At 50.8% G+C, this 24,689-nt stretch overlaps 1 protein-coding gene across 3 annotated transcripts in view; it reads left to right on the forward strand.

Moving 5' to 3' along the window:
* Positions 1 to 24,689, forward strand: part of LOC122364347 (phospholipid-transporting ATPase ABCA1-like) — a 56,169-nt gene that overhangs the window by 21,193 nt on the left and 10,287 nt on the right. For all 3 annotated transcript variants that reach the window (XM_043334637.1, XM_043334638.1, XM_043334639.1), the window contains exons 17-26: positions 117 to 793; positions 1,190 to 1,367; positions 1,839 to 1,936; positions 2,364 to 2,691; positions 3,028 to 3,213; positions 4,138 to 4,284; positions 5,003 to 5,197; positions 14,473 to 14,625; positions 15,276 to 15,583; positions 23,551 to 23,653. In XM_043334637.1, the coding sequence (XP_043190572.1) occupies positions 117 to 793; positions 1,190 to 1,367; positions 1,839 to 1,936; positions 2,364 to 2,691; positions 3,028 to 3,213; positions 4,138 to 4,284; positions 5,003 to 5,197; positions 14,473 to 14,625; positions 15,276 to 15,583; positions 23,551 to 23,653 (2,373 nt within the window). The remainder of the gene's footprint in view (positions 1 to 116; positions 794 to 1,189; positions 1,368 to 1,838; positions 1,937 to 2,363; positions 2,692 to 3,027; positions 3,214 to 4,137; positions 4,285 to 5,002; positions 5,198 to 14,472; positions 14,626 to 15,275; positions 15,584 to 23,550; positions 23,654 to 24,689) is intronic.

Raw genomic sequence — 24,689 nt, forward strand, 5'->3', positions numbered from 1 at the left:
GCGCTTCTCTAAATTGTCTCATCACTCCAATTTATTTCTTCCTTATCTCATGCATCACATCACCCTTGTGCCTGTAAGCACAGCTGGTGATTTATTATTCCTGTCTGCCACTACAGGTATTCCTGCACCTGGCTGAGACGGAGGACCACTCGGCTGACTCGGAGCCTCTGTCGGCCGTCACCCGAACGGTGCTGAACCAGCGGGCCAGCCTGGGCAGCGCGGAGCACTCGCGGTCCTCGCAGCAGGCCGTCGGCCGTCCTCCCAGCGTGCCCTCGCCGGGCGGCGGCGGGGATGGCCCTGACTCCATCCCTCTGTCCGACCTGCCCCGGACCGCGCGGACGGCCGAGCCGCCGGCGGTGCCGCTGCAGCCGTCCTGGCAGCGCGCCATGGCCGCCCTGATCCGCATCCGAGTTCTGTCGTTCATCCGCGTACCTGCCGCGATCTTCTTTATCCTGATCATGCCGGCAGCCATGATGATCGGGGGTCTGATGATCAACCGCGGCTCGAGCGGATCGAGCGGCGGCCCGGCGCAGGTGCCGCTCCATGCTACACTCTACCCCGGCTACTCCCTGCTGTACCACATGGAGCCGGGGGCTGCTCTGGACCCGGCCGTGCTGCGTGGATGGGGTCTGCCGGCGGACAGCTTCAACGGCTCGTACCGGGCGCTGCTCAATAACTCTGTACTGGCCGGGCTGAATGTGACGAGTGCCGGTGAGGCGGCGGCGGTGCTGCATGACCAGGCCATCCACTCGCCGGCTGTGGTGTTGAACGCCGTCAACAACGGGAGACTCAGGTGGGTGGGTGAAAGGTATCCTGCTGGTTACTGGTCGGAAACTCTTAAGGATACCTGATTTCCGTCTAGGTACTTTGCTTTCATCAGGGCTTATGTGACCCTTGCTAGGTTTTGGAACCGACTAGCTAGCAGTGTAGATATGTTTATGGTTGTCTGGCATCTAAATAACATCATCACTCATTAGGCACTGCATTTCATTGAATGAAAACTTCATATGCCCTGATATTGAAACTACAGTTCAGTTACTTTCGATAGATGGCAGGGCGCTCCATTTTTGGCATCGTAAGGGCACCATGGTCCCTCAGTCTCAGGTTGGCCATTTTTCGTTAGAATACTGACCACTGCACCAATGAACACCTCCATCTCTGACGGTCCCTCCGTCTCTCTGCTTTCCAGTCAGCTGCTGCAGTCTGCGTTCAACTCCTCCGCGGCTCTGTCGGTGACCTCCCATCCTCTACCCAGCGGCGTGACGCTGGACTTCGACTCGAGCGTGTTCTTTTCGTCGTTCATGGTGGGCTTTCTGTTCCTGATGGTGCCCTGCAGTATCGCTGGAGAGCTGGTACAGGAGAGAGAGGTGAGAAAAGAAAGAGGGGAGGGGAGAGGATGGAGGGAGGCAGGAAAGGCTGGAATGGAGGAACTGAAGGGGAAAGGATTAGGAGGTGATAATTTGGGAGAGGAAGGATGATGACAGGAAATTAGAGGAAAACGAAAAGCGCTAGGAAGGGAAAGGAAGGGAGGTAATAGAGAAAAGGGTAAGGGAAGAAGTGAGAGACGTGGAGAGGTGATGTTTCGGAGAGGAATAGATAAATATAGGGAAGGCGTATGAAAGGAAAAAGACGAGGAAGGAGAAAAAGTGAATTATAGCATGCGAGGAATTAGAAAAGGGAGTAACTGAGGGGTTGATGAAATAAAGGCGAAGCAGCTAGTTGGGGAGGGGACGAGTGCGGATTAGTTTGGGTTGTTTATAATCTCACGATCCCCCATTTAGTCGATTTCAGTTGTCTGCTGTTGACTGCAAGCTGTTGACTCTTATTTCCCATTTCAGCTCAAGATCCGGAACCAGCTCCGAGTGAACGGTCTCAGCTTTACCACCTACTTCCTGTCGTTCTTCATCGTCGTGTTCGGCCTGTTCTTCGCCCTGTGGTACGTCAAGCGCTCAGCGATCCGGAAAGGGGACTGGGGCTTCTATCAGATCCCTTATTGGCAACTGATTTACGTGTCTGCCTGTATGTTGTTGATTCACGATTGACATCAATTTGAATTCCGTTTGATGGTTAAGAGCGATCTGTGTCCCCTTGATTAGCTCATTATAGATTTATGTGTATGCTGAATGCTAATTCTCACATCGAATAAGCTCTTAATTCTGTCGCAGTTGATGATTTGCTGTAGTGCACCGCACAATAACTATTTCATTGATTTGCACGTCGCTACATGCAGCGAAGGAATGTTAATTCGTCGAATATGCATTTTCCGAATTGATAGATACATTCTGAACCAGTCATTTGAGATTAAGAACCCGCTGAGGACTCGAAATGACCTCTAGCCTCCTTGCCTCTCTGTTCTCCATCAGGGTCATCATGCTGATCGTGGTGCAGGCTGCCGATGTCACCCTGCTGAAGCCCATGCCGGCCTTCTCCATGCTGGCCGTCCTCTACCTCGAGTACATCTTCGTCGGCCTGCTGTTCGCCAGCATCGTCTCCTACATGTTCGACAAGCTGGAGACCTCCATGTCCGTGTACCCCAACGTGGCCATCATGTGCGGGATGCTGCCCTACATGCTGGTCTCCCTGCTGGACTCACTGCTGCCCGACTCTGGTGTGGCCCTGCCGCTTCACTACGTGTTCTGCCTGATCGATCCGTTCTACATCCCATGTGGTGCGCTCTACTATCTGTCGAAGGTGGGTGCCCGGGCCGGGCTGGCCGTGTGGGTGTTCGTTGTGAATAGCGGTGTAGATGTCGCGGTTCTTGAAATATTTCGTGATGGCATCTATTTAGGTGAAAGCCGTGGTGGTTCTGCCTTAATTGTTAATTATGTGTTAAGTTGATTATTTATTTTACTGATGGGACCGAATGAGATGCCTGGAAACAACATTTACAATATGACCTTCTTCGCCAAATCATCATGTTCGCTGTTCGCTATACATAAATCCAGCAATTCCCAGCTGATAACAACCTTACATATGTGACGGCTCACGACCGTCACCCTTTTCAACTTCACCATTGCCTACCCACAGACGTACATCATGGTGAGACTCCTTGAGCAGCGAGACGTGGAGGCGGCCGACTACTGGGCGGCTCCCGAGTTTCTGGTGCCGCTGCTGGTGCAGCTGGTACAGATCCCGCTGCTCTGGCTGGTGCTGCGGCGCGTCGACGCCAAGAAGAACGCGCACAACGACCAGCCCGGCTGCCTGGCGCGCAGGGTACGTATCTGGCGAGCAGGGTATGTGATGTTGGGGGTGTGAGGCTCCGGGTGAGACTCGGGGGGGGGGGGACGTTTAGTCTGGTAAGGAGCTGTTATGGGGTTATGTGGTCCTCAGTGCGAAAGGAAGGGCTCCTGGCTCCTGTTTTACAGTGAAAGTAGGAAAACCTCTAAGCCTTTTGGTATCTTAGTGCTTTGTGCATGTAGATAAGATATTTGTATGATGTGGCTTGAAGGAACTTTTGCTCTTTTGTAGATTTGCTCAGACTTCAATTCTCTTTATTGATAAGGTCACGTTGAATCCACCTTAAGAGCTAGTTAAACTATTAATCACAACGAAAACGATTTCAGTACCTCTACCCTCCGATTGAACAAGCACATTCACCTTGACATGGCTACTCACCTGCATTGTATGAAGTTATCACGGTTTTCATGGCGCTATCAGATCACCCTATCAACATTGCAGACTAGGTCGTGCCAGCCATTTGTATCCCAAAACTGTCAGACACAATACAACTTGTTCTTCTTTCACTGTCACACCAAACTGACACGGTATCAACCCCTGGACACTAGGAGTCCGCGCTGTCGCTGCCACGTATCGTGAGCGAATTTCCGACCCGTTTCCTGCGTTAGGAAATATTGTCATGTGACTGTTGAAATGTGTCGATTTTCGTCGTGACGTCTGCCACTGAACGCAGCCAACAGATGTCGCCGACTTCTGGCATGCTCTGGCAATACTCAGTTGTGCTTAGACATGAATTTATAGTTTTTCATTGCGGTCTGGTTTTCATACAGCTGCGCTTATGTGGTAGATAACCAAAGGAGAATATTTCGATAGGGTTCTCATGATCTAAATTTCAAGTAAGCTACTTATCAGCTCTTCATCGCAGCACTCCACCCCTCACCTACCCCTGCTCGTCTACAGAAACACACCCGTGACGCAGCAGAGATGGAGGAGGGCCCTGCTGCGGACGGCGGGGAGCCCGATCAGGACGTACTGGCAGTACGGGAGCGGGTGGACCGCATCATGGACGGGTCGTGGACCGGCCCGGCGCCCGTCATTGCTGCTCAGGTGAGAATGGGAGAGACTCAGGTGAGATAGTGAGAGTGGGCATGGTGAGAAAATCCGTCTTAGCGACTCAGCTGGGGTCAGATAGAGAGACTCAAGTGAGACTGAGCTGCCCAATTGAGAGTGTGGCAGCGACTCTGGTGAGAGTGACCCAGGTTAGCCTCAGAGAGAGATTCCGGTAGGTTGTGGCTGGTCCCTGTAAAAAACGTCCAATTGGTTGTGTTTTGTCATGATTGGATTTTCATACAATCTATGACGTCGTGTTTATGAAGTATTATGATCTTCAAGCTGGGTCGTCAAAGTATTTCACCATATCGGAACGACTTTTACTTATTACTCGATATCTGCCACCAACATTTGGTCTCAGCTCTCTATGCAATTTTACTGCGCTGCGACGAAAATGGGTGCTCCTTCCGTAATGTAAGCGCTAAGCAGTCGTGTTGTTGACTGGTGAAAAGAATTGTGCGCTCTCCGGGGCTCGACCGAATATTTTTCTTTCGATTCTGTTGCATGTGTTTGGCATGTCATCTGTGGTACCGCCAGCCACACGCCGTTCCTTCACAAAACAAGATGCAAAATCAATACCATTAACAATGCATGCAATATCGTCAACTCCGAATACTGATAACCCAAACGTCATCCCTCCCAGCTCGCCCCTCATAATTCCTCTCTTTTCACCGTCGTTCACCCTACCTGAATACCGTCTCTCCCTGTCTTACAGAACCTATGTAAGCTGTACAGATCTCACGACAAGTCTGAGAAGTCTGCCGGTGGCGACGGCGTTCTACAGGCGGTGGGTGACGTCAGTTTCGCCGTGAATGCCGGCGAAGTGTTCGGACTTTTGGGGCCGAACGGCGCCGGGAAGACGACCTGTATGAGGATGGTGATCGCTGAGGAGGCGCCCACACGCGGGAAGGTAAGAATGGGACGGTGTCTGCATAGTTGGGAGAGAGCGGTGGGGTTTAATGTTTAGTACCGGAAGGTACGAATAGCACTATTAGCACATATAGCCATAGCACATATATAGCACATATAATATAGCATACATAGCACGTAGCAATAGCACATGCACGCTTGATCGAACTTGCATCGTTACGTTCATCATGTAAAACAAAGCCTGCTTCATTCGTAATACTTCCCCTAACTCTGCCTTGTTCGTCACAATTACACTTCATCACACCCATTCATCGTTCTCTCGCCACTTATCCTGGCGTTCCAATCTCGTTATACTCTCCATATGCTAACATACGAACATAATTGGGCTGCCAAAGGCCCAACGAATCTCATATTGCGCTTTGTTAGATTGTGTAATCGCTTTACGTAATGGCATTAGGTACACTGTAGAAGATTGCCGTCAGTGCCACTCTACCAGAAACGTATATATTTCTTATAACCTCTTGGCTCTTTTTGTGTACTATAGTACACACCAAGGCTATATAAACCAGGTAGAACGCTCCGGGAAAAAAGTTGGAAACAATAAATTAGTTGCGGCATTCCCTGATGACGCGAATGTGGGTCAGCGGCCGGCGGCCGGCGGCCGCTAACACTGTATGGGGATGAATGCACGGAACTTTTGCTTGTTGGAGACTGCGCTAGGCAGATAAATGTTAATGTTAGGATATGTTTCGAAAGTAAATTGAACGACGCTTCGAACGCCGTCAATGAATTTGCGATACGACGACTATTTGTTTAGTTAGAGCCGGCGAACTTTTACCTTCCGACCGCGCGGGGAGGCGATACGGTGCCACACTGACGGCTTTTACGATAACTCAAAATTATTTTGAGCTAAAGAGCTGAAATTTGACATGTACAATCTTTTGATCAAGCTGGATCTTCTGGTACAAGTCGCATATTTAAGGTACGTCAGGTTGTTGACCTATGTTATGTTGTCACTCGTGAGCCTCTACACAATCCAAAAGCAACGCAATTTCTGGACACTCAGTGCCAAGAAATCCTTCACAGAAAGATGACACTTGGCAGAAAGAAGAGCTGTCAGTTTCTTACCGTTCGTATGTGTCGTGTTTTCACAAGAGTTTAGTAAGGTCAGTCCCTCACGTGACCTCCCCTCATAACTCAATAGGTTTACTATCATAGAAGCGTTTATCAATCGCCGGAAATCTTAGCCAATCCCACTGGACACTGGATCTATACCCACATGGGGCCCTCCTGACTGGCCACTCCCTCTGAAATCCACAATAACATTGGGCTGCGGCCACGGTTATGTATTAATGCTTTTCACTAACAGAAATACAACAACTTCAACCAGCACAGTGCACGCCGCCACAACAGTCCGACCCACGTCCCTGATATCGACTAGCACCCGGCCGGATGCACATACGCGGAGCCAATCAGTCCGAATGTGACCTGCAGCTTACAATTGCTGTGTCGCATGGGTTATATAGCCTTGGTCGCATGGCGCATGGCACAGGACGATTCCTAGCAGCTGTCGGGTGGAGTGGAGAAACAGCACGTTGCGACACACCGCGCCGGCGACAGAGCTCAGCAGGCCTGGTTGGAGGCTGGAGCCGGAGGTAAGGGCGGACACAGGCATGACAGACATTGCAGGACAAATAACAGGATGTCAGTTAGGGATATAATTCAAGACGAATGATTCAAGACGGCCTGAAATAATGCAACTTTTGCTCACTTGGATACCAACTTCAAACTTGACGTTTATAGCACCACGGAAACAATGGGCGCACAGGAAAGAAACAAAAGATGGGGTGTTTCTAACGCAAGGAAGTAAATAGAGGTTGCATATGATGGAACAGCCCGAAGTGCAGACAAGCACATATTTTTGGTAATAGCTATCAGCCTATCAGCTGTCCTACTACTCTTCTCCCTTCATCAACTACTGGACACATCTGAAGCATCATATATAGGTAGCACCAATGTCCATAACAAATGCTTGGAAGTAGTTTTATGAAGACAAGGGAAATACATGCTAACATGACTACATCATGCATGTAAACTCAAAATTACACAGGCATGACAAAGGAAGCTTATGTAAAGAGAGTAGTTAGCAAAAGCATTTCATAGTTAAAATTATTCAAAACTGCACACAGGGCAAACATAAAAAGCAGTAAGTGTGCATTGTGCTGTTCTGTTATGCTAAGAAATAGTTCAAAACAAAATACATCTTTTCATGTTTACTGGTTGTTCTTCTATGCCACTTCACCCATATCTTGATTACAGATGGGCTGTTACTGTAGGCTGATGAAGTGACACTTGGTTGCCTTTGCGCGAGTTTCAGTTGCAGCCTCCTAGGTACTGCACTGGAAAGCAGATGAATGCCTCTGAAAGATAGGAATATAGGCAAAGTTAGCTGTAGTAGTGTCAATGATAATAGACATGACATTTTTGTCCTTTGACATACATTTGTTGAGGTAAAAAAAGGGTACAAAATAAATTGGTTTGTTTCAAGACACGCTCACTGCACAAAGCCGCACAGACATTACACAGGCATATGAAATTGGTACACATTAAACTTGATGATTAAAAAGGTCAAAACTAGCAATAATAATTGAAGTAAAAGTTACAATCACAATCATTTCATTTAAAATGACTTGACATAAATCACAAGACGCAACACTCCTATTCACTAAAGAAAAGTTTTTATACTTTCATTATCCTCCACATATCAACCAGCTTGATACCAGGCTGTGCAATAGTGGGTACATAACCCCATGTTGCCATTTTATTAGAGCAAGTGGGGTTACAACAACAATGCTAATGTCAAACCCACATCTGCAACCCGTACTGCAGTTTCAATCACCTTACAAGCACACCTTCTGGCAGTTTGATAGGCAGAGTGGTCATTACTACCTTCTCCTCATATTCAACACATATTCCCTTTATACAGATACAGTTAAGACCTGGTTATGGCAAGCATTTTCGAGAAAAGATAGGATAAGAGTCCAAGACAAAGGTCGAGAGAAACAACACCAACATAAAACACCGACTATGTAGCACTAACACTGTCAAATTCATAAAAATATATACATGAGTCGATCAGAAATTCACTGTAGATTTCGAAAATGGTGTCAAATGCCACTCAAATACCCCCATTCGCAAGTACGAAGCAATAAAACACTGACCTTCAGTTCCGCGTGCCATTCTCCTGTGGTAACCACGTGTGTCGCCGGCCGGCACGGGAGTTCCCGGCGCAGACCGATTCGCGCGCCGACTTGTGACGTCGCTACCCCGCCCCGGCGCTGGGGGGGCGGCCCAGGACGTGTCTGTTCGTGAACTTTGTCCCATCACGATGCGACCGCGTGCCTGCATCCTGCGCTGCCGCAGTGCGTCGGCCAGTGACCAATCCGCGCTCCGATCGGCAGCCACGTGTTGTCAGAGTGTTTCTGCGCATGTCTGGGGCCCAGCCCGCTGCGTCGGGCCGCGCGCTGCGCTCCCCCGGGACTTCTGGCCGAGCTCTTGGCCCGAGCAGACGCGTCACGTCTGGCTCCGCGATTTGGCCCGTTCTGTCCGGGATTTATAACTTAGATTAGGTAGGGCATATTTGGCCAACTTGGATTTCATTCTCGTCTCTTCGTCGCTCCATGGTCTGATTCGCTGTTTTGGTTTTTGACTTCGTTTTGGTAATTTAAATATAACAACCCGCTCTTTTAATTAATTCTTTTACTTGGGGCCGTTTGGATCGAACTGATTGAATTTTTGGAACACGCACCAGGTTGATATTCTCCATTTCTGATTAACGTAAAAATCCAGTCACTGATATGTGGTGAACTGCCCCACAGCACCACATATTGGTGACCCCGACGTGATTCTTGTTCGATTTTTCCATAGGCCAACTTGGATTTCATTCTCGTCTCTTCGTCGCTCCATGGTCTGATTCGCTGTTTTGGTTTTTGACTTCGTTTTGGTAATTTAAATATAACAACCCGCTCTTTTAATTAATTCTTTTACTTGGGGCCGTTTGGATCGAACTGATTGAATTTTTGGAACACGCACCAGGTTGATATTCTCCATTTCTGATTAACGTAAAAATCCAGTCACTGATATGTGGTGAACTGCCCCACAGCACCACACTCCATAGGCCACTGTATATTAAATAACGCGTTCACTGATCGCAAAAAATGAGACCCACATATGACGCGTTTGCTACCAGCCAATCAGCGCTCGAGATGCCGAGCGCTGATTGGTGGAGAGGGCCGTCGTTAGCAGTCCATTACATGTCGTTTTCCTTGAACATGTGCGTGAGCGCTGATGCTGCTCACGGGCTGTTGCCATTTTTCGTAATGCTGAAGGCACGGGAGCGAACCCCCCTGGTACACACTGACATTTAGGCGGCTGGGACCGCCTCTCTCAGTGTCAGCTTCTCGATTAAGTTTCTCCTATGTTTTTGACACTCCGGGCCTGCCACCTGTTGGTCAGTTCACTCGACAACGCTTTTTGATTTTGCCACCGGATGTCGTTAGTGATGGCGTCCTCGCGGGGGAAGCGCGCTTCAGGTGAGCTCTCGGGAAATTTAATATTTTCGTGCATTTCGTGCAAAATTTAATAATCTTTTTATTGGTCCGTTTTAAGTGAAGCTTGGGTGATTCCCCTAAGGTGCAAAAATAAATATAGAGCCGTTCACATGAAGGCAAGTGGTTCAAATAGGTCATGTCCATTATAGTGTACATTCGGCAGAGCGAAGTAATTTTCTATAAAAAATATGTTTTCGTAAAATAATTTCCAATGGAGCGCGATATATTGTCATTGAGCCACATAAACATCCAAAAGAGCTCATGTTCCCTTCCTGGTGTCAAATATTCCCCTAGTTTACAGCAAATTAGGTCGCGTTGTACACTATAGTACACACCAGGTAATCGCACCCACAAAAATTGTTTACTATGGTACACTTTCGTCACATAACACTATGATTCATACATAATATGATTCATTCTTATTTTCGATACGCAAGCATACTTAGCTAGCTATTTCATTCAAAATAGGTACCTATCTAATCCTCCTTACCGTGTGTGTGTTCCAAGGTGTCCTGAGGACCCCAGAGGAGATCGCCACCTACCTCCAGTCCTTGAGAGATTCCGACCTGGATGATTCCCTCGATGACTCTGATGAAGACTTCAGTCCTGGTCCAGACCAAATTCAGTCCTCAGGGCCAGAAAACGATAGCGATGACGATGCACACGGTGTTTCCGGAGATGACGATGGTCCTTCCGAGCATCCGTTGTCCAGGCGCGTGTTCTACAGAAGATCGGAGGAGTTCGTTCCGAAGTCTCGCCAGCAGGGAGCTGGTGATGCTGGCCGATGTATCCCAGAGAGGTCAGGTCCCTCCCAGGCTCGGGTGAAGACTCCCCGAGAGTACATGGAAGTGTTCATCCCTCCTCAAATGTATCGAACCATCGCGCTGCGAACTAATCAGCATGCGGTCGCTCAAACGGGCAAAAGCCTCCTCTTGAAGAACGACGAGTGCGAGCAGTTCTTCGGGGCTAGCTTGCTGATGTCTGTGCTCAAGTTCCCCTGGATACGCATGTACTGGTCACAACCAACGCGAATCGCAGCAGTGGCAGACGCTTTCACTCGGGATCGTTTCCACTTCATTCGGGGACACTTGAAAGTAGTGAATGATGTCGACGTCACCGATGAGCAGAAGAAGGACCGCTTGTGGAAGGTGCGTCCCCTCGTCGAAAGCGTTCGAAGTGGCTGTCTGCAGCAGGAAAGGCCTCCTCAGGTGTCCATCGACGAGCAGATGATTCCTTTCACGGGGAAAACGACACTGAAGCAGTATGTGCCTGGAAAGCCTCACCCAGAAGGTCTTAAGAACTTCGTGCTGGCATCACCGCGAGGACTCGTTCTCGACTTCGAGGTCTACCAAGGGAAGAAGCTTGACGACGGAGGCGCTGAAGGCAAGCCATGGACGGTGGGCGAGTCTGTGGTGATGAGACTGGTGCAAACCTTGGTTCCGGGGACATCCGTGTACTTCGACAGGTACTTTACAACGTCCCGCCTCCTGGAACAGCTGGAGGCTCGAGGGCTTCACGGGACTGGTACCATTAAGAAAAATCTGGTCCCGAAGGAGGCCAAACTGCCGACAGAGAGGGAACTCGCCAAACGAGGAAGAGGGACGTCTGTGTGCGCTGTCCGCAGTGACGACGCTGTAGCGTTCACGGCCTGGCAAGATCGCAAGATGATCCTGTTGGGATCAACCGAACACGGCGTCGAGCCTTCAGACACATGTAAAAGGTACCAGAAGACAAGTCGGTCGTACATTGACGTAACTCGTCCTGCAGTCGTCAAGGCCTACAACGCCAACATGGGAGGAGTGGATCTGAATGATCGGATGATCGCGCACTATAGGTCAGGCGCGAGAACTCGGAAGTGGACGGTAAAAACAATCCTTCACTTCTTCGACTTGTCAGCTGTCAATGCGTGGCTACTGTACCAGCAAGATGCCGAAGAAGCCGGCATCAAGGGTGCCGAGATGATGAAATTCCTCCAGTTCAAGTATGCCCTGGCGATGCAGCTCCTGAAGGGCATCAGCTCCGATGGCTCATCCCACAGCAGCTCAGGAAGCAGCGAAGTAGAAGAGCCTGACGGACCGGATCCAAAGAAGCGCCGTCGAGCCACAGTGCCAATGCCGTCACCAGCTCGCCTGCGTTCAGGGAAGCACCTCCCCAAGTGCCACCCTCGGAAGGAGTTTAAGCGGTGCAGGAAGCCCGGGTGCCATCAGCAGACAGGGATGGAGTGCCGCAGGTGCAAGATCTTCCTCTGCTGCCGCCCGGATCGTGACTGCTTCCATCAGTTCCACGAGGGAGGTTCGAATGAGTAAACACCGTGGACAATCAGCGCGCACCCTTCAGCTCCGTTTCTGGGGAGCTTCAGGGCGCACCCTTCAGCGCCCTCTCCGGTGAGCGTCAGCGCGCACCCTTCAGCTCCGTTTCTGGGGAGCTTCAGGGCGCACCCTTCAGCTCCCTCTCTGGTGAGCGTCAGCGCGCACCCTTCAGCTCCGTTTCTGCTGGGCGTCAGCGCGCACCCTTCAGCTCCGTTTCTGCTGAGCGTCAGCGCGCACCCTTCAGCTCCGTTTCTGGTGAGCGTCAGCGCGCACTCTTCAGCTCCGTCTCCGTCTCTGGTGAGCGTCAGCGCGCCCTTCAGCTGCTGTATCTGATGATCGTTAAGAGTGCCGAACACAACAGTAAGTGTTGATAAATACAATCACTCTGGTTTTATGATGATTTTGAGGGAGGTTTGTCGAAACAATGCAATGTCATTTTTCACGTAATACACCATTTTTTGTAGTCCCCGAATCCGAAAGTGTACTATAGTGTACAGGTCACAGCGCATGCGCATAATTAGAAGTCTCTACTGTGACTTGCCGGTCCCGTAGCTCAGTTGGTAGAGCGTTGGACTCCGCGTGGTGAGAGCACGCGTTCCCGGTTACAACAGTCCGGGTTCGAAGCGCGACGGGCGCTTGACATTTATGGGCCTCCTGACAGGTATGGTTGCGGTTGGTGGCAGGCCGTAGCCAGGCGAAGTCAGTGAGGGGACCGGCCGTGCGCGGCTATGTGCACACGTTAAACTTTGGACTCTAAATTCTGCCATAGAACTGGAATTACGCGATCGGAGGGTAGAGGGCAGGGTCACCGCAACAAGCTTCGCTTAGCGGTGGCTCTGTCCTTGTGAATCCTTCCCATCAAAAGGTTCGGACTAAATTTATAAAAAAAAGAGTATTTTATCCATACTTACCTTATTTTAAGCCAGGGAATGAGTTTTTATGGTGATTCTATTGATACCTTGCTCTCGGGTGCCAAGAGGATAAAACCACAAGATACTCACTAGTGATTGCCTGAAAATACTTTCCTACCGGCATCTATATCATCATTCATCACACAAGTCACGCAGGGACTTTTGATTGCATTTTCGGCGCAGACGGACGTGTCGCTGTACACTGTGAGCGGAGTCAGGCGTGGAAGGGATGTGTCGGACTGTCCGGCGCCGGCGTCTCTGCCCACTGTGACAGCGCGCGACAGCCGCCCGGCCAATCCGCTGTCGCCGTGACAGACGGGGGGTGCCGTGCGGCGACAGTCGGCGCCTCCCTGAGCGGCTCCCAGTCAGGTCGAACCGTCTGAGTGCCCGAACTTTGAAGCACCGATGGCAGCGATGGGGCCTCGGTGGTGCGTCGTGACTTTGAGCTTGCCCTACCGCTGTCGGTAGTTTTATGGGTGCAGTTTTTGAAGCGGCAATGTATTCAGTGGTGCTGTATTTAAATGTAGACATAAAGTAACTCGAGGCTCTGTATGTAGGAAAGCCAGCTTCGAATTAGGTACTGCTGCCTTCGTAGGTGGTTTCTTTTTGTCGGCGCTCTATCTCACCAAAACATTTCAGTTATATTTCGCTGACGTTTCATTCAGTGCGTCAGAAACAGCTGGCAAATTGAACGAAGTTTGAGCTCAAGCCTTTCCAACTAATATCGCCCTAAAAGTGTTTAAAGGCAGAGTGGTTTTGCTGTTTTACTGTTAGCCCAGGCGCGCCACCAAAATCCATTTGTATGATTGGCTTCTCGATCAAAACAACCCCTCCGACAGCCTAGCTTTGGATTGCCTCTTAACGCCGGGCAAGTTTAATTCGCGAATGACATTACATGATCTGAACTGGTTTTATGTGACCATTATTTCATAACGCCGCTGATGTACTCAATCAACGGTGGCCTGCTGGGGATTAGACGCACGAACAGCGGTCCCCAGACGACGATTTACTGCCCGACGAGCTCTGGAAAGTTCGCAGAGTTCGACGTTTGTTTTCTTCAGCTTATTGCTAGTCCCACCACATTGCAATACAGCAGTAAATATTGAAATACAGCAGCTTTGAATTACAGCAGTTGTAATCATTCTGTATTATCACATTGCCATCTTGTAGTTACCCACTTATCTGACCCTCCTTCCCATCCGCGCCCTTCACAAAAATCGCCTCTTACCCCCCCCCCCTCCTCCCACCACTCCGCAGCCTGTCTCGGAGGCGTTCCGCTATAACCCTTCTCCTCTACTGCGCCCATCTCATCCACAGTGTGACCCTCCCCCCCCCCCCTACTGTGACCCATATTTCCACTAACCCACCCGTCCACCCACTCCCCACAGATCCAGGTGGCCGGTACACCCATCACGGACAGCCTCTCCGAGGTACCCCCTCCCCACTGTAAACTCTCTCCCACTATAACCCCCCCCCCTCCCACAGATCCAGGTGGCCGGTACGCCCATCACGGACAGTCTCTCCGAGGCGTTCCAGATGGTCGGCTACTGCCCCCAGTTTGACGCCCTCTGGAAGTACATCACCGTCGAGGAGCATCTCAAGTGTTTCGCGCAGATCCGCGGCGTCTCCCCGCAGGACGTGAGTTGTTGGGCGATCGGCGAAGGTGGAGCCGGGTATACATTGATATTGCCAGTTATGTGTACGTGAGTGAGTGAGTGAGTAAGTGAGTGAGTGAGTGAGTGAGTGAGTGAGTGAGCTGTTTTATCTGTTTTTGTGTAAAATGTGAGACCACTATTCCTTATGGCTCAATGATTGAAAATCAGCTTTCTGTCTTGTTTTCGTTGATATGTGCCTCGGTTATTTTGATGTGGTCGAGAGTGCTAGCCATTCGTTATCTATTGGCAATTTAACCTGAATCCCAGCAGCATCTGACTTTCTAGTTTCGTCTGACGACCTCTTTTGTCATTTCCATAACTTTTCGATGCAGCGATCTTTCGCGTATCTTGTTTTCGATCACACGCTGGCTTTCGCTGAGCTCCGATGGCAATGTTTTCGTCACTTCCTGCTGTTTGAAACGGGGATGCGAGTTTTCATATGACCCACCGAGTCTGGTCTGATGCCAAGATATGTCGATTGTCTACCTGGTTTGCTATTTACCCTTTCGCTATATTTTCCCATCCCGCTACATAACTGCTCACTTTCCCTGTATCTTAACTCTAATTCCCTGTACTTTGTGTATTATCCCATCTCGTCTCATTTAACCGTCTCCACCCTTCCCCGTGTTCCAGTCCCAGCGTATCGCCAACCACTACATCGAAGGCCTCCAGATCGCCGAGCACTCCAAGAAACGCAGCCACGTCTGCTCGGGTGGTACACGTCGCAAACTCAGCTACGCGCTCAGCATGCTGGGAGAGCCCCGCATCGTCCTACTAGACGAGCCCTCCACTGGTATGGACCCGCAGTCGAAGCGCTTCCTCTGGGATACGATCGCGGCCGGGTTCCGCGCGGAGCGAGGCGCCATACTGACGACACACTCCATGGAGGAGGCGGACGCACTCTGCACACGGCTGGGGATCATGGTTCGCGGCAACCTCAGGTGAGGAGAACAGTGGGGGAGGAGGGAGGGAGGGGGATGAGGGCGGAAGGGGACAGTGAATGAGTGAAAGATGGAGTGTAGATATCTGAGATGAGAAGTGTTAAAGGTACCTACATAGCTGTAAAGGATGGAGTAGTAAAAGAAGATACGGTAAGCTGTTTAGTATTAAATTGAGACCATTACGTCTTTTCCATCCTCGTGAGTCGTGATAGCAAATCCTTCTCCTCCACGCCTCAACTCCCTGTTCTGGGCTGGACGGGCAACTTTATCCCATGCGGGGAGCGGGAAGCTCCCATAGGAGCACCCCGTAGTGTCACATCTTCCGGCCGGGAAGGTGTGCAGCAGCACCAGGGCCGAACTCGTGGCCATTCGCGAGGCGCTGGCCGAGGCCGCGGGCGATCTGCCTGACCGGCCGAGCATGCTGCTCCTCTGCTGCGACTCGCGTGCGGCCATCCAGTCGCTGCAAGACACGGCGGACTCCCAGTCGGCACTGGTAGCGGAGATCAGGGACCTGCTAGACACCATCACTCGTTCAGGCCACAGGCTCCACTTGCAGTGGGTGCCCGGCCACGCGGGCCTGCCGGAGAACGAGGAGGCGGACCGTCTGGCAGCGATCGGGAGCTCGCGCAGACAGAACCAGATCCCCGTGGACCTGTGGTCGGCGAGAGCCGCGGTGGCCCGCCGGGCGCGGGCGATGTGTGATGCGCGCGCCAGACGCAGCCACCCGCACCCCGACCCGACGCCCGGGCACGACGGACTGGACCGCCGAGCGTCGGTGACCGTGGCGCAGCTCCGGGTGGGATGTTCGCCCCTGACAGGAGACACCCGGCACCGACTCGGGCTGGCCGAGTCCGACGCGTGCGTCGACTGCGGCGAGCCGGACTCGGTCCCGCACCTGCTGATGGACTGCCCCGCACACCAGGGGCCTCGGACCCGCCGGTGGGGCCCCCTGCCGACGCTGGGGGAGATATTCTCCACCGATGCTGACCTCATCGTAGACTTCCTGGTGGAGACGGGCCGGGTCCCACGGGACCCGGCCTAAGCTGGTAAGGAAGAAGAAGGAAGAAGAAGAAGCACCCCGTAGCCGGGTGCAGTCGGTACTAGTAGGCTGGGTGGCCTGTCCAACTGGATGGGCTCAGGCCAGGTGACTCACTAGTCACTAGGGTACTTGCCCAAACCACTGTCCTCCCTAATTCCTACCAACCTCCCGGCTCTGAAATGGTTTCGTCAGACCGAAAGGACCTAATCCAGCAAAACAAACAATCAAACGAGCAAACAAACAAGTACTAAATTGAAATGAATGCTGATTGCTGATGTGCTAGTCAGGCTTATAACCAAGTATATCGCGAAAATTCAACGCCACAATAATTTATGGTGTGGTTTATGTGAGGAATGCTCGAATATAGGATTTTTTATGGTGTCTGACTGCATAGTAAAACTCATTGTCTGAGCAGGAAGGACAATTAGCTATCAATCACCATCTTTCGGCCCCAGGCCTATTTCTGGCAATCTGACACCAAATTGTTCCGGTCGACGCCAGCTGACAGATGCGGAATGCTGTTTTTACGATGGGCCTCAGTGGCAGTTCGTAGAACGTCAGTGACTCACTTCACGACGAGGAGGGAGATTTCGAGGAGAGGACTCACTTCTGATGTTCACATGGCTAAACAGAACACAGGCTTCGAGTTTATACTCGTAGAAAACTAAAAACTTTACCAGCAACGATCGAAATTTTCTCAACTTGGATGGTGGTTCTTAAATGTGGTCAAGTTGTGGATTCGTTTTAGTAGGTCAAGTCAATCGAGGCGACCTCGAGGTCGGCGATTTCGGTAGATTGCCAATTCTTTCTCCCGAGGCCGCTGACAAAGCGGCGCATTGGGCTCGCAATATGTGAGACGCGTGCGCGGCTCAGTTTCGACCAGTTTGATCCATGGGATATCCGACAGCGGCCTAACCGATCCCTCGATGGTAAAGTCCGAGCCTCATTTTACGGTATCGGCGACTTGAGTGATTTGTTCATCGTGCTAGTTTCGTCGAAAGCGTGGAGTGGTTAAATTAGAAAAGCGCTGGTTTGAGGATGAATCCGGCGACTGCAAGCGTTTGCGATGCAAAGTAATTCACTATCTGATGCATGATTGCTATGACAGTGTGCTGGCAGCAATGAACCATTTCTTTTGTATTAGCTTGGTGAGCCGTAACTGCTGGCGCCTGCACGGGTATCTATATCGTCTCTCTCCATCACCCGATTCTACTAACGCAGCACCAAGTTCCGAGATCTGCGCGTTGGTTACACGATGTAACCATTCCTCGCCTGACTGGCCGACCGGGTGGGAGGACCTCTCCCTCCCCCTCACCCTCTCCGACCTCGTGTATGCCGCGTCTTCCCCATCGATCCTCCTCTCGGGTTACCGGACTGTGACCCGATTCTGCCGCGACACCCCGTCGGAGGAAAAAAAAACACGAGCTGTAGGAAATCGGGAACGATTAATCAGAGATCCTTGGGTTTCGGAGAGATGTGTGCCTACTCAAATACACTTATACTCAGCACGTGTTTTTGAGTACGCTCGAACGACCGTCTTCTATCCTATCTTTGGTGAAATACCAAATATTCATATAAACCAGCGCCAAGTTGTTGATTTCTCTTGGTTCGACCGGCGGCCGCAGTGCTGTGATGCGGAAGGGGCGACGGTCGCTGCCGGTCGGGATCCCTGGGGTGGGGCGATACGTGACCTGGTCTGCCGCGCGTGATCCGGGTCAACTGGGTTCGCCGGAGATTCGCCCTCTCCCCCCTCCTGGTCCGCCGGAGATTCGCCCCTTCCCCCGCCTCTGATCCACCCCGGAGATTCGCTTGTACCGGCCCCAGTTCAAGGGAGATTCTTCGCTAAGCGACCCCCTCCCTCCGTTTCCTGGCCTTCAAGAACATCCAGTGTCCGCTGTCCATCCACAGAATACCCAGTCGTTTCTCCGCGGCAGGTACTATTCTTACTCTGCTGCCTGGTGCAGAAATTGTTCACAGTATCCACTGTTTGGTGTCCACCTCAGTCGCTTCTCCGCGGCGGGTACTATTCTTACTTTGATGTCTATTACAGAAATTGGACGGTTACATAACCGTACAGTTCAGGAAACCTGCTGCCTCGAGATAGTTGCTTTACTGCCTCGTCGATAGCCTGTGTACGGTGGCGAGGTAATTGATTTTGTCATGAACTGTCGCCAGCAGCAAGAAGTGTCCCGGAACTGTTGGGTTGCAATTCTGGTTAAGACCTTGCTAGCTTCACAACCAATCAACTGTCTTGAAGGATATGGTTTGCTCCGAAATGAAATCGAACTGTTATCGCATCCTGCGAGTGCCGAGTAGTAATTACGCATGACGGATAATATATAGTTTGTCGTTTAATTCTGTGCCGACACTGAAAAGTCGGCGATTTGTTGCCATTACTGGCGAATACGCATTGCAAACATGGATATTGCGGTGCAATTTTATTTGTACTTACTGTTGCCATCACAATCTGGTATTCTCCGTATTCTCTATCACTACGTTTCCATGACACGTCTAAATCAATCAATCAATCAATCAATGTATTAAGCATCGACAAGCGACAATGCATGCAGAGAACATCCCACAATACCCACAATCAACAAACAAGTAGTCTCAACAGACGCCTTGAGGCTTGGCAGTTTCCAGCTAACACTAGCCGTATGCTGTCAACATCGATTTAGCGAAATTACACGTGCGTTTTTCTCGGAAACTATTTACCTTATGCAAAAAAATGAGCGTAGATATGGTTTTAACTAGCATCTAATCCTATATGTACATTTTTAAATTATGCTTAAATGCTGTAATGGAGCAAATCCATTTTTCAAAATCGGCTTAGATTGTGTCATGGAAACGTAGCATATATTTCAGGCGTCCTTTTGTTCGTCGTGCCCAGCTGTTCGTGTGTATAGGTAATTTGTTTCGTGGCCGCTTGTTTGTTTCTTCAGTCGTTCGTTCGCCCGTACTCTCCCTCGTTCAAAGCTCGCCCTCTTCTTCGCTCACTTGTTCTTCTATTACCCCCACTTCGTTCACTTTATCGCCCCTTCCTTCTTCGCTCATCCTCTCCTTTGCATCTCGTCTCGATCGTTTTTTTTACCGCCTCACGGTGTAGGTCCGCCAATACGGACGCCTGTGCGCAGTTTCTTGTCTCCGTGTTTTGAGGGATATCCGTCGCTCTGTGACCGATGGCGCTGTTATTGCAGAGGCCCCAGAGAGGCTGTCTCTGGCGAGCGACGGCTCCCAACAAAAAACGCCCGAACTTGTTGCGCGCTGGTGAATGGTGTTCACTGGAAAGTTTGGTGCTCCACATCGTCGCCTTTTTCAGTTACGGAATTGCGTTTTTCAAATATGTAGGATATGTTTGAAGAAGTTTCATCTCGAACATGTTTTTTTTTTGGCTAGTGTGCTCAGTTGATTGGATTTTGAGCATATTTGTTCGGCATTTTATCATTCTCAGGCAAAATTTAAATGATCACCTTTTCCTTATTAAACGTCATGCACATTATCTCACAACCTCTCTTTAAACGAGATATCTCGTTCGACTGCCGAGCTGGAATATCCATTCCATGATGTGGCAACGTTGTGTAGCTACAACACACGCCGTTTACGCTGCAATGCGGTTTAGTTCGGCGCATTATCCCGGAGTTAGTTCCTCTCGATTCGTCCGGGTATCGGGTTCGACCCGCCTCAGGCAGGCTGTCCGCTCCATTGGGTACGGCGTGGTCCGCGAGGGGGGGGGGGGGGCGCTCGCCCCAGGCTGCCCGGTGCGGTGGTGGAGGGGGAGGGACGGTACACATTTGGACGGTTTATGGGCGCCACCGCGTGCTGCCGGCCGCCTCTGCCGGCGCCGCCGGGGCCGGCCGGCGCCACACTCTGCCAACGCTACCTCTCAGCCGAGACGCCCGTACCGGGCCTTCAGCTCACGGCGGCAGATATTAGAATAGACGGCTCGACCAAATATAGGTGCGGATTTATGAAAACCTGCCTGGAAAATCGAGCCTTGGTAATGAAGATGTTAATTTTAGATTTTCAATGCATGGGCTGTGTGGAAAATTAACATTGCCGCATTTGTTGCTAAAGATAGCGCTAAGATTGTCGTAGAGCGTATGCTTGATCGGGTAAGCAGGCATTTAGTATTCAGGTTTGATATTTAGCGCGAACTCATTACGTCAGGCGGCGGTTGGGCACGGTCCCTTCGGTTCGCTTGCGTCATCTAAGGTTCGCGTGCTTTTTCACGTGTCAGTGCAACACGTGGTACCTATAACGAGTTGTGGCGCACGATTCCTATTTTTATCGAGTGAAGCGATGCGAGAATTGTCCGCAATTTTGAAAAGCATGTGGCTGACTAAAGAAATGCTCCCTTTGCTTAAACATAAGTTGGCTCAAGCTGTTGACTTGTCTTCATGCCTTATCCTAGCCTAGACATAATCTGGTGTAGTGTTTCAGCTTTACGGATGCTCTTGGGCAGATTCGGATTTTGTCCTCTAAGTTCATGCAGCTCTAGCTCTATAGTGATTGCGCTTTGTTTGTGATCCAAAACACTTTGAGCGTATAAAAATGTCCATGACAACCCCGTCCTGCCGCTGACAGTGTTGTGCGGTCTGGTGCGTTCCATCCTGTTTTTCTGCTCCTCTCGGTAATACCGGACCACGCTGAGCCGTCAAAGAGACGCGGCTCTTCTTGTTTGTCGAACGTCCTTACCGGGCGACGCCGCGGTAGAGGATTTTTGTCTGCGCAACACAACACGTACACCTCATCCGGCCCCACATACACACGCAGACACCTATGCAACCGTGCACACAGACATACCTACAGGTAGAGTTGATCAGTGAAAGTTTCCGTGTGTCGGTAAGTAATATGTCATGATATTCTTAATACGATCACGTGTACAATCTTGGAGCTGCTGTTTGGTCTTCTTACTTTTTTGGTCTTAACAGTGTCCTCAAGCGCATCATTCTAAGTCCTCGTTCAGTCGCATCTCGTTTGCACCTTCTCTCGAGAGAAGTCATTGCCTATTCCTTGTTTTGTATTCCACCGCGCCACGCAACTGATTCGTATGCCACCCACTGTTCACCGGGCATGCATATGTGGCTCACAGGCGGTATGTCCGACCCCATTCTGCGCCCGCCGGACGGGGCGGGGTGTCGGGACCGGAAGGGAACTTCCGGAGACAGCGCTACGGCCGGAAATGGGGACTGGTTCCTCCGGGGATAGACGTGTTATAGTGGTGGTGGTGGTCGTGCTGCGTGGTGGTTGTCGTGATGGTGGCGGTGCTGATGCTGGTGTTGGTGCTGGTGCTGGTGGTTGTCTTAGTGTTGGTGTAGGTAGTGAAAACCAGTGACGGTGATATTAAAGACAATGAAGATTTCATAGATAATAACCAAAGACGATGATCTAATTATACGGCCCAAGGCACCTCATGAGAGCTTTCCCTTGTTGCGTGGGCGCACAGCGCACCTGCACTCTGAACTAGGAGTGAGGTGCCTTGTCGGGTGAGAGTTAAAATGGCCGGGTCTCGAGGACCCGAACGAGAGCTGACAGCTTTATGGGCGCGATATTGTGTTGCCAAATGAGATTCGCGAACTTGACGCAATGCTCAGCAACAACACGCAACGCTAGGAGAGAAAATACAAGTGCTGTTGACATGACGTCTTATCGTATGCGACGATGGAGCTTAAGTGATTTTTATCCTTGCAAGCACTTTATCTGTTTCGTGCGTATGCGTGCTACCATAGACCTCTGCATACCGGTCTATGGGTGAACCATAGACCTTCGCTATACTGAGAGCTACCGTCTGGGATGAACACTGACTTAACCCTCGCATGTGTGCGGCGTTTGCCAGCTTCTAATGTGTAGGGGGGGGGGGGTCGGTTGGACCCCCCCCTTGCCGTTTGTCCCCTGATCGAGCTAGAGCTTCGCGGAAAAAACGAGCGTGTTGCCCGTGACGAGAGGAAGCCGATGATACCCAATTTTAAGGTCCTAGGTCATTGGTTGACCTTCCAGGTCAGGTCAATGACCCAAAGTCGGGAAAATCGGGACCTGTTAGAAAGTCGTAAAGTGTGGCTGCTAAGGGGTTTTTTGGGGTGCTGATCACGAATATCGTGTTAGTTTTGATCACAGATGATGTCTTGAAGCATTTAGACCAGGTCGGGTCAGGTCAGGTCAGGTCAACCAGTAGGCGTCGTGACGGGTATTCGTAGTACGTGTCAACCGCCTCTGACAGCTTCGTAACATGTTACGAAGTCACCAAAACTACTTCGTAAATGTTCAAATGGTTGCTAAATTCGAATTCAGCTCCAAAAACTAGCCTAGAAACATGTAAAACTCGAAAAAGTGACCCGAGGTCACCCGAGGTCACCAAAGGTCAATGACCTGACCTGACCTTCAGGTGACCTTGACACACACGGGAGTAACATCAAATCACATGTTTGAACGTTTGAAACCATGAAAAGCTTGCAAACACGCGGCTAGTGCGAGCCGACATACGCGAAATCGCGATTCCGGCCAAACATGGTCTCGGAAAAGAGGTCACAGGTCAAAGGTCATTTGGGTCAGGGTCATGAAATTTTCAGGGTAGGTGTCAAATTGATCAATGCGAGGGTACTGAAAGTTTCGTCGCGATCGGCCGCTTTTTACGCGAGTTATTCGCGAAAAACCATGGGGGGGTCCATCCGACCCCCCCCCCCTACACATGCGAGGGTTAAGTATACTTATTACACAGTATGCTCTTTGCAATCGTAAAAGTTGAATGCTAAATGTGCTGCAAGTAATCCTAAACTTTATCTGATGAACGCCCCTGCCATCCAGTCGAGATCAGCCGAGTAGCTCGCCGTTTCCGTCGTTACACGCTCGGAATCACAACGTTTCCGACCCATCTATCAGCGGCCTAACGAGCCGAACCGCCCGATCATCACACCCCCCTCCCGGCCCACAGGTGCCTCGGCTCGACACAGCACCTGAAGAACAAGTACGGCGGCGGCTACATGCTGGAGATGAAGCTGGGTGCCGGTGATGACCTCTCTGACCGCATCGCTGAGGTGAGCCGCCGGATGTGCTATTTACCTGGAGGAACGTGATCGATAGCTCGCCCTAATGGTGAGATCCCCGGAGAATCGCCGCGCTATGGCGGAGTCATGGTCGCGTCGGTCATCAAAGGTCGTGGGCCGGAAACGGCTTCATCGCCAGCTGTTTTTCGGGAAAAGTTAAACTGATGTGTATATGTACTTTGTAGATGAAATGTTGTGCATACAGCTGCACCTTATCCTCCGCACGGATTTACCCTGATCGTTGAGATATTGGCGTCATAAATGATGATGAAGTTGTTTGCTAGCGATCCTAAACCCCTACAAACAACAGCTTCTTATATTTTATGATGCCAATCTTGAAATGATTTCAACATATTCGCGTTTTCTTCAATGACCAAGCGTATACGTCCCGCGGCTAATGATCGAGGCGGCTCACTTCCGCTGCGCGCCGCTCACGTCACGGCAGAGTGCAGTCTGCACCCGGCCGCCTTCCCATCACTCTGTGGCTCTGAGAGCTGCGACCAAGACCGAGCGGGTCGCACCCCCTGACCCGGTGCCTCGGGGGCGCACCGGTCACCGCACCGATACCCAGTAGTCGGCGCCGGCCGTCGTCCAACTCGGCCTGAAAAGGTCGCCGGCGGGACGAACTTGTGCCGGAGGTGGGACCGACTGGGCCAGACCTAACCGACGCTAACGCGTCACTCGGTGGCCAAATCATCGACTAAAGTCGAAACTGCAGTTCGGCAGTGATGGTATTAGGGACTGTTTTAGCTAGTTGCGGACTGACGGTTCCAACTTGCTTATAGGATCGAAAGTCGAAACGACTGGTGGAGCGAGAGGTTGAAAGATCTGGCGGGTGAGCTAAACATACTGAATAACTTTAGGGCTATTCCTCGGATACAAGTCAAAATTGTCATTGGTGAACTGGCGCCGTATCGGGGTCTTCAGCCCGACGTTAGCATAACGTGGCAAAAACGCGACTTCTACGCATGCATGTCAGTGCCCACTCATATTTTCTGGACAGTAATCTACTGCATAGTCTTGGCAG

Source organism: Amphibalanus amphitrite, unplaced genomic scaffold (genome assembly GCF_019059575.1).
Source record: "Amphibalanus amphitrite isolate SeventyFive unplaced genomic scaffold, NRLGWU_Aamphi_draft 000671F_arrow, whole genome shotgun sequence".
NCBI classification, from domain to species: domain Eukaryota; kingdom Metazoa; phylum Arthropoda; class Thecostraca; order Balanomorpha; family Balanidae; genus Amphibalanus; species Amphibalanus amphitrite.